This window comes from Mirounga leonina, unplaced genomic scaffold (genome assembly GCF_011800145.1).
Source record: "Mirounga leonina isolate KUSES-001 unplaced genomic scaffold, KU_Mleo_1.0 Mir_418, whole genome shotgun sequence".
Classification (NCBI taxonomy): domain Eukaryota; kingdom Metazoa; phylum Chordata; class Mammalia; order Carnivora; family Phocidae; genus Mirounga; species Mirounga leonina.
This window is the reverse complement of record NW_023270739.1, coordinates 10,866,891-10,880,660: the sequence shown is the minus strand read 5'-3', so window position 1 is coordinate 10,880,660 and position 13,770 is coordinate 10,866,891. Positions and strand designations below refer to the sequence as shown.

Here is a 13,770-nt window from a genome sequence, read left to right as displayed (position 1 = left end):
GAAGACCCAGATTTGAATTGGCAGCTGTGGCACCTGCTACATGATTTTGGACAAACCCTTACCTCTTCATCTGTAGAACAGGGACAGGAAGACTACCCACAGGGTTAGCATGAAGCTTACATGAGGATGCAGATTTGGAGGACTCTGGGAACCTGCCCAAAATGTGCTAGTGCGTGTGCTGCTCGCTGGTGGCTGCAAAGGTGGAACTCCTCCTCTCCAGGTAGAGAGGTCAGTGGGCACTGCTAGCATCGGAGACAGACTCAGGTCCCGTCCAGCTCTGCTGTTTATCTCCTGGTGCGGCCTCAGACAGACATCAACCTTCCCAAGCCCATTTCATGTGTGAGTGCTCATGAATGCTACCGTTGACACATCCCTACACATGGCAGGTGTCTAATGTTCATCTCTTTCCCTCCTGACCTTCGCCAGGATGGGGAGAGGGCTGAGGTCAGTTGGGTCGTCCCTGGGGAAGTGACGTGTCATTTCCTCTCTCCAAGAGGAGGAAGGTGGCAGTATCTTCCTTGCTCTAAGAACTCCTGCTTCATGAAGTCTAGCATAATGGGAACCTGCCTGGACTGCTCTCTGGGATCTCCTCTTCCTCCCCAGTAGGAGGAAATCATCAGCCACCCATTCACCATAACTGCAGAAATCAGGCTAGAACGTCATCTCAGTACTTACCCCTCTCCTTGCCAAAGACACTACACTGTGTCACCCTCATTCCTACAGATATCTGAAAGTTCACAATCTTTATTACACAAAGAGAGTTTGTTAATATTTAGAAGGCTAAGCCATTCCCTCAGCAAACATATATTTAATGAGCATCCTCTAAGTGCCCATCTGGGGAAATGCCCATGGGAAAGGTAATAAATACACTGAAAGGTAATTCATACCAAGGTGCAAATGACTAATATCTGATCATTTCAGAAAAGGGATTTAAATGATATAGGAGGACGAGAAGGGCATGTGAGAATATTAAGTGTTTGATTTAGAAAGGAGGTGTGGGCCTGTCAAGGTATGAAGGACGGGGCACAGAAGGAAAAGACTTAGAAAAGTTATTTTCTATCCATCCTTCCCTCCTCCTCTCCATCCATCCATCCATCCATCCATCCATCCATTTACCCTTCTATCTCTCCATCCAACCAACCATGCACCCATCCACCCACCCACCCACCCATCTACCCAAGGTTCACTATGTCCCCAGCATTGTGCTAGACCCTAGGTATTGCACTAAACAAAACAGCCCTCCTGCCATCATGGTGCATACAGTCTAGCTGGGAGACAGACCCAGAAGAAGAGCTAGACTGCATATTTATCCTGAATTCTGTCTTCTTTAGCAGAAGTTACCAATTGGTAAATTTCATGAAGTCCACAGTCTTATTTTGGACTTAAATTATAGGCTTACAATTTTAAAATAGAAAATTCGTACAAAAAATTCAGATTTCTGACTGCCCTTGAAAAATCAATGACTTGGCAACACCAGCCCCTTATTCCTGCATGGTTAACAACTGGGTGAGTGAACTGCAGCTGCTGCCTTCAGAGCGGACACCAGTTCTCACGCCCAACACAGACCCCAATGTTCCATCGTCTTGCTGAAGCTGAAACCAAGTGGCAGATACCATTTGTCATAAAGCATGTGCTGTTGTTTTCCTTGGAGCAGTGAAATATTTCTCTATGCTTGTGCCTTTTCCTACCACCTGCCCCTTCTCTCCCTGCCCATCTTGTCTCCTGTAAGCAGCTGCACGGGCAACCCCTAATTTAACTAATTCCATTCTGAAGATGGCAATTAGCTCAAGGGCAAATCTTCAGGAAACCCGCACCCTTACCCCTCCTGAAGATCCAGGGTGGGAGGTCAGGAAAATGGACACAAAGCACCATCCTCTCTTACCATTATAGACAGCCTCCCTCCTGCCGAGGAAACACATCCCAGGCAGGCTTCCACAGGCCCCAGGAGAAGAGACGTTCTGTAATGAGGCTGGCATCTGCCCAGTGACCTGCCCCCCCCAAGGCAAGCCTGTAACCAGGCAGGATGAAGTCTGTAGACTCCAGCACTGAAACAGCTATTGCTAAGAAAGCCATGGCATCTGAGGGACTCAACTGAAAAGGTCATTCAGAGGACCAGGGCAAGAAAACCATGCTTTGGAGGAAGAGGGGAGACTTACAAGGTGAACAGTGGAGCTCTTCGGAGAAAAGCAAGGCAAGGTCAGAGAAGTGACTGAGACATAAGGTCACAGAGGAAAAAACACAAAGCTTTAGGCTCAAGACTCCTGTAAGGGCTTACAGACCAACCCCTTTATAGCCAGGGCCTCTTCTGCAACATTCTTTCCAAATGGCCAGCCCAGTCGTGCCTGAACACCTGCAAGTGATGGGGAGCTCACTCTGTCACTGGGCAGCCCACTTGATCTTTGGATGACTTTGCCATTCTATATATTGAGCTGAAATAGATCTCCTGCTTAGGTGGCCCTGCTGTTCCCAGCTCCACCAGTTGGAAGCCACATGAAAAAAGTCCTCTAACTCAGAGGTTTCTAAACTTGGCTCATCATCGTTTAAAAAAAAAAAAAACGTTTCCCAGCTCCACTCTAGATATTCTGATTCAGTAGTTCTAAGGGCCTGTCCTGCACCCATCTGAACTTCCAGCAACAGCGCCTCCATCTGCATTTGCGCTGAAGGAACCAAGCAGCTCTGTTGCACACGGTCTTGGTGGGACTGTCCCGGGACACACTGTGGGAACAGCCAGGCTTGTTCTTCCCCAGGTATTTGATTTGTGAACAGAGAGGCACATGGCTGGAGGAGAACAGGAGCTGACTTCTCTAGAGAAGGCTGTCCACAACTTCCAGCCTCCTAGATCCCAGTGGAGCCCTGGGTCCTGGTCTCTCCAAGACTTGAGTCTTCGTATTTCCTTTAGATTCTGTGAGCCTCCCACATCCAAAACATCCCCATTTTAACTAAGTCAGCCAAAGTCTATTTCTTTTTCTTGCAAACAAAGAACTCTATTACGGAAGGTGTAGGGTGGTGCCTGGGAATCTGAATGTCGTTCTGATAGAAACAGTATTTTGGGGAATGTGATCTTAGTCCATCATCATTTGACTTATGAGGAAACTGAGGCCCAGAGAGAACAGTGGCTCCACTATGATCCTATAGCATCAGCAGAGAAGGGAGTAATCTGTAAGAAACAGCATCTATCAGGTTTCTCCCCACATTCCCTTCTGCTCAAAGACATTTCCCCCAGATTTTCTAGCCAGTTTCAGAGGGTGAAGACTCTACCAGGCGAGAGACAGCTCTTCACTGTTTTCCCCCTCCCTCTCTCTCTCCCTGAAAGAGCTGGGTAGGAAGCAGCAGGGGCACCAGGCCTCAGGATTGGACAGCAGGAAGACCTCACGGAGAGAGGTCAGCACTTGAAAAATTCCTCAAGTCAAAGGGCTTGGGGCTTGGGTGCCACACAAGGCCCTCACTGTGTGCGCACATTGTCTCCCTGATAAAAGGGGCCGGGCCTGGGAAAACGGAGCCTGTCTCCAGGCGACTAGGCAGGCTGCTGGGGAATGCCCAAGGCCCCTCCCCTCCCCCAGGCACCAGGGCCAGGGCCAGGGAGGCAAGGGGGAGGGGCAGGAGTGCCCGGCAGGTGCCCAGAGTGGAAGGGATGAGTCCAGAAGTCCAGAGCCACTCTAGGTGGTGTTGGGTGGCCTGTGTGAGTTGGTGAATGAAGTGAGGAGGAAGGTGGTATTAGGCCTTTCCTTTCTCCCTTTCCCTTCCATCCCTGCATTTCCCCACTGGCAACAGCCAAGGCCTGCCTTGTTCAAGGAGAGGTTTAGGGGTAGAGGAAGTGGTGGGGGTAGATGTAAGAATTGTTTCCCAGACCCACATCTCTTCCACAGAGAGGTACGTGTCTCCGTTGTGAGCCCCCCAAGCAAGTCTAGGAGGAGCGGACCAAGCCAGACCCCCATCTTCTCATCCTCATAGGTAGGGTGCCTGCCAGCTTACCAGCATCCAGACACCCCTCCTCCAGGGCTTCTGGAAGACAGCCCTTGAGCCTATCCAGCTGAACTGAGAAGCATGCCAAGTGGCTTCCTTCCCCCTGGCTTCCAGCACCATTATATTCATCAGCAATTAGTAATTGCAATTAATTGTTAATACAGTTACCATTTCAATTCCTGTTATGACAAGCTAAGTCCTGTAGCAGCCCCACCCGAGCCATCATCTCTAATCTTTGCAATGACCGTTCACAAAAGATACAGCATGATCCTTCCTCACGGCTGAGGAATGTGAAGTTCCGGAGGTCAGACTTCCCAAGGTCACGTAAGTGAGAGGGAGAAGGGACCCAGGCAGTCTGCCTTGGGACTGTCTACTAGTTTTTCTCCCTCCCTGCCGGTGACTGACAATCCTCAGTCATTGTCACAGGCAGGGAAAGCTGCTCTCTGAGAATGGGGTCAATAGGGGAGCCTGCTTTGGTTCTCCAACCAGAAAGCAAGGAAGTGCAAAGGCTAGCCTCTCACTGGGCCCGTGTTAGCAGGGCTGAGATGGTGGCAACTCTCATTGCCATCCCCCATAAATAGGTTATCTAGATAAAATACAGGTTACCCAGTTAAATTTGAATTTTGGATAAACAGTGAATAATTCTATATGTATAAGTATATATTTATGGTGTAAGTCTATACCAAATATTGCAGGAGGTAAACTGATTTATTATTTATCTAAGTATTAACTGGGGGTCCTATATTTTTATTTGCTGAATCCAGCAACCCTACCCCAAAGCCACTGCTGGTGATGCCAGCTCTGAGTTCAAATACCCCCTGTAGGTGGCACAGTGGGAAGCACAATGTCCTGGTCACCACGAGGCCAATTAGACCCACTGCGAGGTTTCGAGGGGCCTGCCAAGATGCCCTGCAGTCCTCATGCCTTTAGTCAAAGCAGCCTGAAGCCGTTCAGCCCCCTCAAGTGGAGGCTGGAGACTCTGAGCTACCAGCTGAACAAAGAGGAGGGGGAGCCTTGGGCATAGCAGGGACATCAGGTACTCTTCTTGAATTCCAGGGCAGTTGAGTCTTTTCTGAGAAAGACTCTCCCCAGGGTATCCTCGACCCTGCACTCTCCCATAACAGTAATATCAGCCTTTGGCAAGAGCATCTATTTGTTCATTGATTAAAGCATCCGTGTAGCCTCTCTTACCTTGTGCCAGGTACTGTACTGGCCGCCGGCAACATGGTGTTCAAACAAGGGAGGCCTAAGCCCTACCCTCCTGGGGCTTATGCTTTGGCACAGGACCACAGCACAGGCAAACAAACGAAACAAATGGAACGACGCCCAGGAGGGAGAGGAACAATGGGCTCTCACTGGAGCCTTTAACATTCCTGTGAGCTCAGGGGTTGGTGACAGTGGTGGCATTATGATTCCCACTTTACAGATAAGGAAACTGAGGCTCAGAAAGGTAAAGCGGCTTGGCCAAGACCACAGAACTGATGAGTGGCAGAGCTGGGACTTCAGTCCCGACCTGCCACCTGCCAGCCCTGAGTTCTCTGCATTTTATCTTCCTTCCCATTTTAACTCTCTTGGGAAACATGTCTGACATGTGTTAGGAAATCACATATTTACTATCAAAACACAGGGGGAAAGAGCAGAAAAAAATCCTGCTGGAGCCTTAAAAAGAGGAAAATAGCCCAAAGGCAATTTCTACGAAGGATCTAATTCCCAAACCCGAGATCACGAGTGTCTGGATGGCTACAGGAACCCCTTTTCCTCCTGGCACCTTATCGTTCCAGCTGCCCATGGGGCTCCAGCAGGGTGGGGCTGCCTGGCTTGAGGTGGGGCACTTTCCTCCGAGGGTGAGGTCACCGGGATCCTGTGCTTGGCTGCAGTGCTGTTACATGGAGTCCTGCCACCCTGTCTCCTCCCACGGCTCTCAGACACTGGGCGTGTGCGGGTGTGTACATGCGTGCGCCTCCCGAGCAGGCTCTGTAGGCCAGTGCCCTCACACACAGGAGGAGGGCTCAGGTGGGAGTGGGAAAAATGCCGAGGAACAGGGGCATCCAGAATGGTTTGAGCTGGATCCCAGATGCCACGGACATCGTTTTGATTTTGGGCTCAGAGCCTCAGTTTTCCTTATTTATAAAATGAGAATAGTAAAAGTGCTCCATACAGTCATTGGGAGGACTGAATTAGAAAACTATTTAGCACAATGTCTGGTGGTGGAAAATACACAAATGTTTGCCACATGACAATGATGAAGACATGACCCCATCCCCAAAGAGCTCATAGTTTACTCATTTGTGCTTTCGTTCATTTTTTGACCAAGACTTTTCAGCATCTACCTCTTGCCAAATGCTGAAGTCCTGTGCGGGCGTCAGCAGGAGCTGGGCGTCATCAGAAATGCCTCTTAAGAAGTTAGTCCTGTTCAAGTCTCAGCCTAACCACCTACCTGTTCCTTGTTCTTTGAGCAGGTGCATGGTCTCTGTGTTCTGCTTCCTCACCTGTATGATACCCCCTGGGCAACTCAGGAAGTGCCTATGACCAGAGCTGTGTTGGCAAATGATTAATAACCAGCTCTGTGAGGAGACTGAAAGCCCTGTTTGGTAGCATTTGCCAGTTTCTGTGGTGTAAATTGTCTCATGTAACTACTGTGACTTTCTACTGGATTGAGTATGAGATGAGGGGGGAAAAAGGGGATTTCAGAATGTCACCAAAGTCACTCTTTAGTTTCACTGTCACCATCCCCACCTGTCACTACCAATAACTCATCACCTCCGAAGTCATTCAATCAACAGACATTTCCTAATTAACTGCTTGCCCTGTTGTAGGCACTGAGATACAAAGACACCATCTGGGAGTGGGTGGGGTGGGGTGGTGGTGGAGACACAAACTATCATACAGCATCTCTTGGTGAATCTAGAAATGCACAAGGTGTTTTAAGGGCTATCACCAATCATCATTTAGTAGGACAGTGTAGCCTGATACACTCTAGGCTGTAAGGATAGTAGCAGAGGGGTGTTTCAAACCAAGAATACTTTCTTCATTTCCTCCCCAACAAATAAAAGAAAAAAGAAACATACGGAAGGGTGGAGAATTGAAGGGAAGGTAACAATAGATCATTGTTGAAATGGAATAGCAGACATTCTGGGAACAAGGCCATGGGTGAGGTAAGAGGAGAGGAGGGCCAGAGTTCCACAGGCCACTGGAGGGAGGGGTTGGGGGCAAAGGCTTAGCTGCTTCTATCCTCTCACCTCAACAACCTGCTCCTCAACTTCCTCCAGGTTCTGGAGGTCTTACAGGCAAAACCATGAGCAGGGAGGTACATCCAACCCAAGCCCAATTATGAGCAATCTTTTTTTTGTCATGTTCAATGTTTCGAATCTGAAATCAAACCTGGGGTTCTGGTATATTCTGTGGACAATAATAAAATTTTGTGCCAACTTTCTTTTAAAAATCTCACATAGCAGCCTTACAGTTGCCCTCCCATACTGGAAAATAAAGAGTTAAGATTTTATACATAGGTGAGTAAAAACAGAAACCCCTCAACTGTATGTATTATATTGCTGACTCCTAAGGTAAGGTGAGTTTTGGGCCCCAATATGCCCATTAAAAGTTATCCTCATTGGACTGGAGTGGGGACAATGACATATGCTAATTGAACACTGTGTGTTGAGCACCAGGGATATAAAGAAGAACAAGACACAGGCCTTGTTTTGGTAGAAAAGACAGCCACCTGACAGCCAATGATAGTACAGTGTGAAATTACTGTAGCACAATGAAATATGCTCTAAGTTACATAAAGGAGATGGTTATTAGCACTGTTGGCAGGGTGAGGTGTATCAAGGAAGACTTCACAAAAGAGGTGACACCTGAGCAGGCTTTTTAAGGATGAATGGAAATTGGACACGTGAACAAGATAGGGAAGGGTATTCCAGGTAGCAGCGAGCAGAATGTGCTAAGGCAAATGTGTTTGAGAACTACAGGTTGTTATTCCTGCAGAATAAATAGTCCAGCAGGAAGTGGAGCTAGAGACAATTAGAGGGAGGGAGGCAAGCTGATGACTGAACTTGAACTTGAGGGCAATGATGTAGCAACAGAGCATTATAATAGGGCATGCTCAGTGCGAGCAAATTGATCAAGTCTGTGTTTCAAAAAAATGACCGTTTGGTGGTAACATGGAAGGTAACCAGGAGGTCAAGACTGGAGGCCTGAGACCAGTGAGGCTTCTGAAGATTCTAGGCAAAAGAATGAGTGGAAAGGTAGTAGGGATGAAGAATACTGAGCCTGAAATCCATTTATTTTATTTCTCCTCTCCCTTGTGGTTCTCAAGACTGACTGATCTCCCCTCATCCCAAAGGACAGCACCAACTTGAGTTCAGACCCACTACTGAGCTGGCCCAAAGTTCCCCAAACACCACTGCCCTAGCTAGGCTCACCTCCAGGGCCAACTCCAAAAGGTGGTGGGATCTTACAAAGCTCAGCCATGGGTTGTTTTTCCCAGCAACGGTGGCTTTGGAGCCCTGTTTCTCCTCCAAGGATGAAAAGTCCTTCCCCCCAGGTCACTGGGCAGGTATCAGATAGTCCTTGGGGGGCCCAGGCTTGTTCAGAGTATCGGCAAGCTGGCCTCAACCAAGAGGGGGAGAATGGGGGTTTCTGCAAACTCCCTCACTACAAGGAAACCTGATTCTGCAGGAAGGCCCAGGACCCGGAATGGGAAAACAGAGGATCTGGGGCTGAGAAGGGAGACAAGGGAGCAGCATTGTTCCTGGTAGGTTCACTCTCAGTCCAGACAGTGGCTATCTCCCCCTTCATTATCATCTCAAAGGGGGGGGGGGGGGGGAAGAGGCCCTGCAAGCTGGTTTCTCCCCTTCAACAACTTCTTCCTCTCAGGAGACAGTTTGCACAATGGAGGAGGGGCTGGGCGGGGGCTGACCCAGGCAGTCCAGGCTCTGCCAAAGCCACCCAGGACAGTGGGGCTGGCTCGCCACCTGCTGGCCGCTCCTGGTGCCGGGGGACAAGCATCCTTTGAGAACTCTGCAGAGGAGGACTGGGATTCCCAGGCAGCCCTCATGAATCTGGAGAAAGCTGGGAATGTACTGAGATTGAGAGAGGATAGGAAGTTGGAGAAGAATCTGGGACGGAGTCCTGCAGGAAAAGCTGATGTGTCTGCAGGCAGGAAGTCTCTATCACAAATGTCCAATGGATACAGCAGAACCAGGTTCCAGGTAAGCTAATGAGTGTCAGTTTCTCCCTTCTCCCCTTTATTACCCACAGAGGGGCAAGAAAAAGATTGCTGTTTTCAAGACCTAATTAAAGTGTGAGTATAACAGGCATGATTGAAATAGACTGGGAGACATTCCTCTGGCCAAAACTGTGTCCCCCATCAGTATGCACAGCCTAAAATTCACCCATTAGTCATGCCTGTGGATTAGAGAGACGGAAGACCAAAGTCAAAATGTAAATGTTACTTGGATGGGTGAAATAGGTGATGGGGATTAAGGAGTGTACTTGTCACGATGAGAACAGAATGATGTATGGAAGTGTTGAATCACTATATCGGACATCTGAAACTAATGTAACTGTATGTTAACTAACTGGAATTTAAATAAAAACTTAAAATAATAATAAATAAATGTTACCTGGGTAAGGCCATTCATTGCATTTCAACCTCATTCACTGTGCCCCTACACTATACTGCTTACCCCATGGACGCCAGGAGGACAGAGATTAATAAGACCCAACTTTATCATTCAGGAGCTAACAGGCATGAGTGACTAATAGAAAACTCTGCACAATGGAATAAATCCTAATCCACTCTGCCCATTACTGAGGGGCTGCCATCAAGATGACTAATGTTGCACAGAAGGTCACAAACAGTCTGCAACCCACTAAGTAGAACCCACTGTCTACCAGATACATCCTAATCACTTTTATATGAACTCAGATTTTAACCCAATTACATACGTTAACTCTATAAGGTAGATACTATCTTATTCACATTTAGGTGCAGTAACTTGCAAAAGTCATTCAGCTACTATGGGGTAGAAATGGGATCTGAACCCAGACAGCTTAACTCTGAAGTCTGTGTTCCTCACCATTGTACTGTGCTGTCATTTATCAGCTCAACCTCCATACAGAAAGTAACTTTCCTGACAAACAGGTTTTTAAAATAACCCCCGACCACTGCCATATCATGGCAAACCCTGACTGAGCCAGAGATAACACAGTCAGCAGAGAATGCTCAAAATCAAGGTCAAGCACTGGGTTAAAAAGAAACAGAGGACTGCAAAGGCCAAGCAGACCTTTTGATTACTGGGCAGACAGGCAGCAGGATTGTACAGGCAAGAATGCCTGGAAGTAACATCTCTGCACAAATCAACCGCTAAGCTCAGAACCTAAAGATGGTGCTTTTACGTAAGCGCATAAACAGATAAACAAGGCTTCATGGTAACAGGCTTCAGGCAAACAGCAACACCGAAGATAATGCAGACTGGATCAGAACAGAGGCCATACACATGACCATCTTGCTTAAGATGAACTGATTTCTTAGTAGGAGAGTAAAGACTGCTGTCTACACCTGCTGAGCATGCTTCCATATTGACTGTACTGAATATGTATTATACACTATAAATATCTCCCATTCCAAAGCACAGGCTCCATCATTCCCAGCCTGAGTTAACGTCTCAAGGAATGAATGTGAGTACACACATGCATGTGAGAACAGCAGAGCCTCTCGTATGCTCAGTGAACTGAATGCATTAATTTATTCACCCAAGAAAGATATACTGAGAGCCTATGACGTGGCAGCCTTTGGAGACACATGCGTTCAACCTTGCTCTCCAGCCCCATGATCATGTATGGGTCTACTGTCAGAAATGCCCTGGATGGAGTGCTTCCATGTTTCCACATTTGACTTATTTCCTGGACTGCAAATTCTGTGTCTCAAACTAGGACTGATAATACTTATCACCCATCTCTACCAAAAATTTGGTATAGAGCCCTATTCTCTAACTGCCCAGATCCATGTGAACAGGGTCTGTTCACCACTTACCCAACTTGCACTCGAATGGTGCTCAGTAACTACTTGTGGAACAACAGTTGCAATGACCTTGACACATGTGCCTAGTCTCTGCCTCTGGAGAGCTTACCATCTATCAGCATGCCTAACGTCGTCTCTGACCACGCTTGGTGTTAAGAGAAGAGGTTCTGGAGCCAGACTGCCATACATGGAAGAGCTGGGATACAAACGCAGGCACTCTGGTCCCAACGGTGTTAGAGAAGGACCATGGGCCTGTGTTGGTTTCTTTTACCCTCATAGCAACCTAATTGAATGGACAGAGAATGGCTGACGCTGAAAGATAGTAAGCAACTTGCCAGAGTTATTTCAGATTTTTTTTTAAGTTTTCCATTTTTAGGAAGGTAATATGGCACACATACCATATATTATGTAATACTTCCGGTGAGCTCTGGGCAGCATCCCCACAGCAAACGTATTAAGATGTAAAGCAACATTGCTGCAGATCATATGGTCAAGCACAGTGAGTGGTATAATGAAGACTATTACAGTCTCACTTTCCCTCAGACCAGGCTTTGCGGCCAAATGGATTATAATATATTTTTTAGTTTTCAGAGCTTTTTGGATTTTGGATTTACAGGTAAGGGATTGGGACCTGTAAATGTAAAGCATAAAGCAGGTGCCACGGTGCCTGGCATGCAGTAGCCACATGGTAAATGTAGTTTCCTTCCCTCGGGCCAGTCTCTGATACCACCAAGCCTCTCAGCTTCCCCCCCATCACCTCTCTGGCCTCTACGTGGAAGCACCTGCAGATTTTGGCTTACCAATCTGTGTGGGCATCATCGATCACCAATAGGATCCTGGGCCTTTGAACAATGGGAGCGGAGGGACCTGGAGGCTCCATCAGCCCTGAGGGGGCTTGTGAGGTCTGCTTCATGGCACTGGAAAAGGAGCTAAAGAGGCTGGATCCTGGAGAGGAGAAGGAGGCTGCCAGGGGCTGGGGGTGCCTCCTTTCCATGGCTGGGGAAGCAGGGGAGCTGGTGGAGCTGTCTGGGCGCTGCAGGTCTGTCATGTAGCCATTAGGCAGGTTGGCCACGAAACTGCTGTCAGAGAGGCGCCGCCGGAGGAAATTCATGGCTATGGATGGAAGAGATGGCTTGTTCCTACTCAGACTTGTCTAGGTGAAGCCCAGAACACAGGCTGCCAGGGAGAGGAGGTGGTGGGATCTTGAGTGAGAAGAGCCAGGGGAATCCTGCACAAGTTGGCTTCAGCTATCTTTGCTAACCTGTGGAAACAAGCCAACACACACATTAGTGGAAATGACCTCCGCCCCTTAAGAGCAAACAGATATGGTACCTTCCTGCTCCACTGTTGGGGGCAATACAAAGTGGGACATCCTTTTGGAAAGGAATTTGGCAACATGTAATTAGAGCATAACCTTTTAACCTACGATTTCATTTTCTGGAATTCTATCCCAAGAAATGAATCTCAGTTACAGAAAAAGCCTCCTGCACAGATATGTTTTTCACAGCATTATTTGCACTAGCAAAATATTAGAAAGAATTCCGAACTTCAGCCACAAAGTAATAAATAAACTAGAGCACAGTCACTCAGTTGAAAACTTTTGAGGCTATTAAGAGAGGGTATATATAGAGATTTCATTTCATTTGTAATTAAGAAGATCATCATTTCATTTGTAAATAGAAAACATTTCATTTGTAATTAAGAAGATCATGCTGCAAGTTTATTGGGACAGAACGACTACAACCACATAAAGGACGAAATAACGTAACTTTGGAAAGCAAATACACTGGAATGTTAACCATAATTATACTTGGGTAATGCGATTACATGGCTTTTTTTTTTTCTTTTTCTTTCCACCTATCTATATTTTCCAGATTTTCTAAAATATATATTGCTGCGGACTGAATTGTGTCCCCCAAATTCACGTGTTGAAGTCCTTAACTGGAGATGGTGCCTTTGGGAGGTAATGGAAATTAGATGAGGTCATGAGGATGGGGCCCTCATGATGGAATTCGTGGCTTTATAAAATGAGACACTAGTGAGCTTGCTCTCCCTCCACCAGGTGAGGACACAAGGAGAAGGAAGCTGTCTGCAGGCCAGGAAGAGGCCCTCACCAGAAACCAACCATGGTGGGACCCTGATCTCAGCCCTTCCTGAGGCACACACACAGCCTCATAGGCAAACACTTTTCTGATGTCTGTCACCGTATATTAATTTTACCTCTTCTTAAACTTCATATAAATGTAATCATATGTATTACTCTTTTGTGAAGGTGCTTCCTGCTCTCAACAGAGTGGTTTTCAGACTCATCTAGGCTACACATATCAATAGTCATTCTGCTTTTCAATCGCTGAGTAGCACTCCACTGGATGAATAAACCACAAATTTTTACATCCTCTCCTGTTGATGGGCATTTGAAATGTTTCCAGTTTGAGGGTATTATGAATAGGATTGTTATTATAAGGATTTTTTATTTAAGCATTTTTGTGGGAAAAGGAAGAATGAGTGAGAGAAAGAGAGATAGTGAAAGGGAGACTTTTCTTCGGGAAAATATCTAGAGGCAAATTTATTGGATCATAGGGTAGAAATAAATTTACCTTTATAAGAAACCATCAAAAGGTTTCCCATAGTGGTTGTGTTATTTTGCACATTTCACTTGAGGGTTCTGGTTGCTTTATATCCTTAACAACACTTGGTTGTTATCAGTCTTTAATCTTAGCCATTCCAGTGGATGTAAAATAGTGTCTAATTGTATTTTTGATTTATTTACTCTGATACCG

The 13,770-nt window shown here is 46.9% G+C and overlaps 1 protein-coding gene across 2 annotated transcripts in view; it reads right to left on the bottom strand.

The window, feature by feature from the left end:
* Positions 1-12,252, bottom strand: part of SYN3 (synapsin III) — a 410,509-nt gene extending 398,257 nt beyond the window's left edge. Inside the window, exon 1 of one of the 2 annotated variants that reach the window (XM_034987637.1) lies at positions 11,791-12,252. In XM_034987637.1, coding sequence (XP_034843528.1) covers positions 11,791-12,101 — 311 coding nt within the window. In that variant the 5' untranslated portion in view covers positions 12,102-12,252. The remainder of the gene's footprint in view (positions 1-11,790) is intronic. The other variant, XM_034987638.1, reaches the window with a different exon arrangement.
* Positions 12,253-13,770: the final 1,518 nt, after the last annotated feature.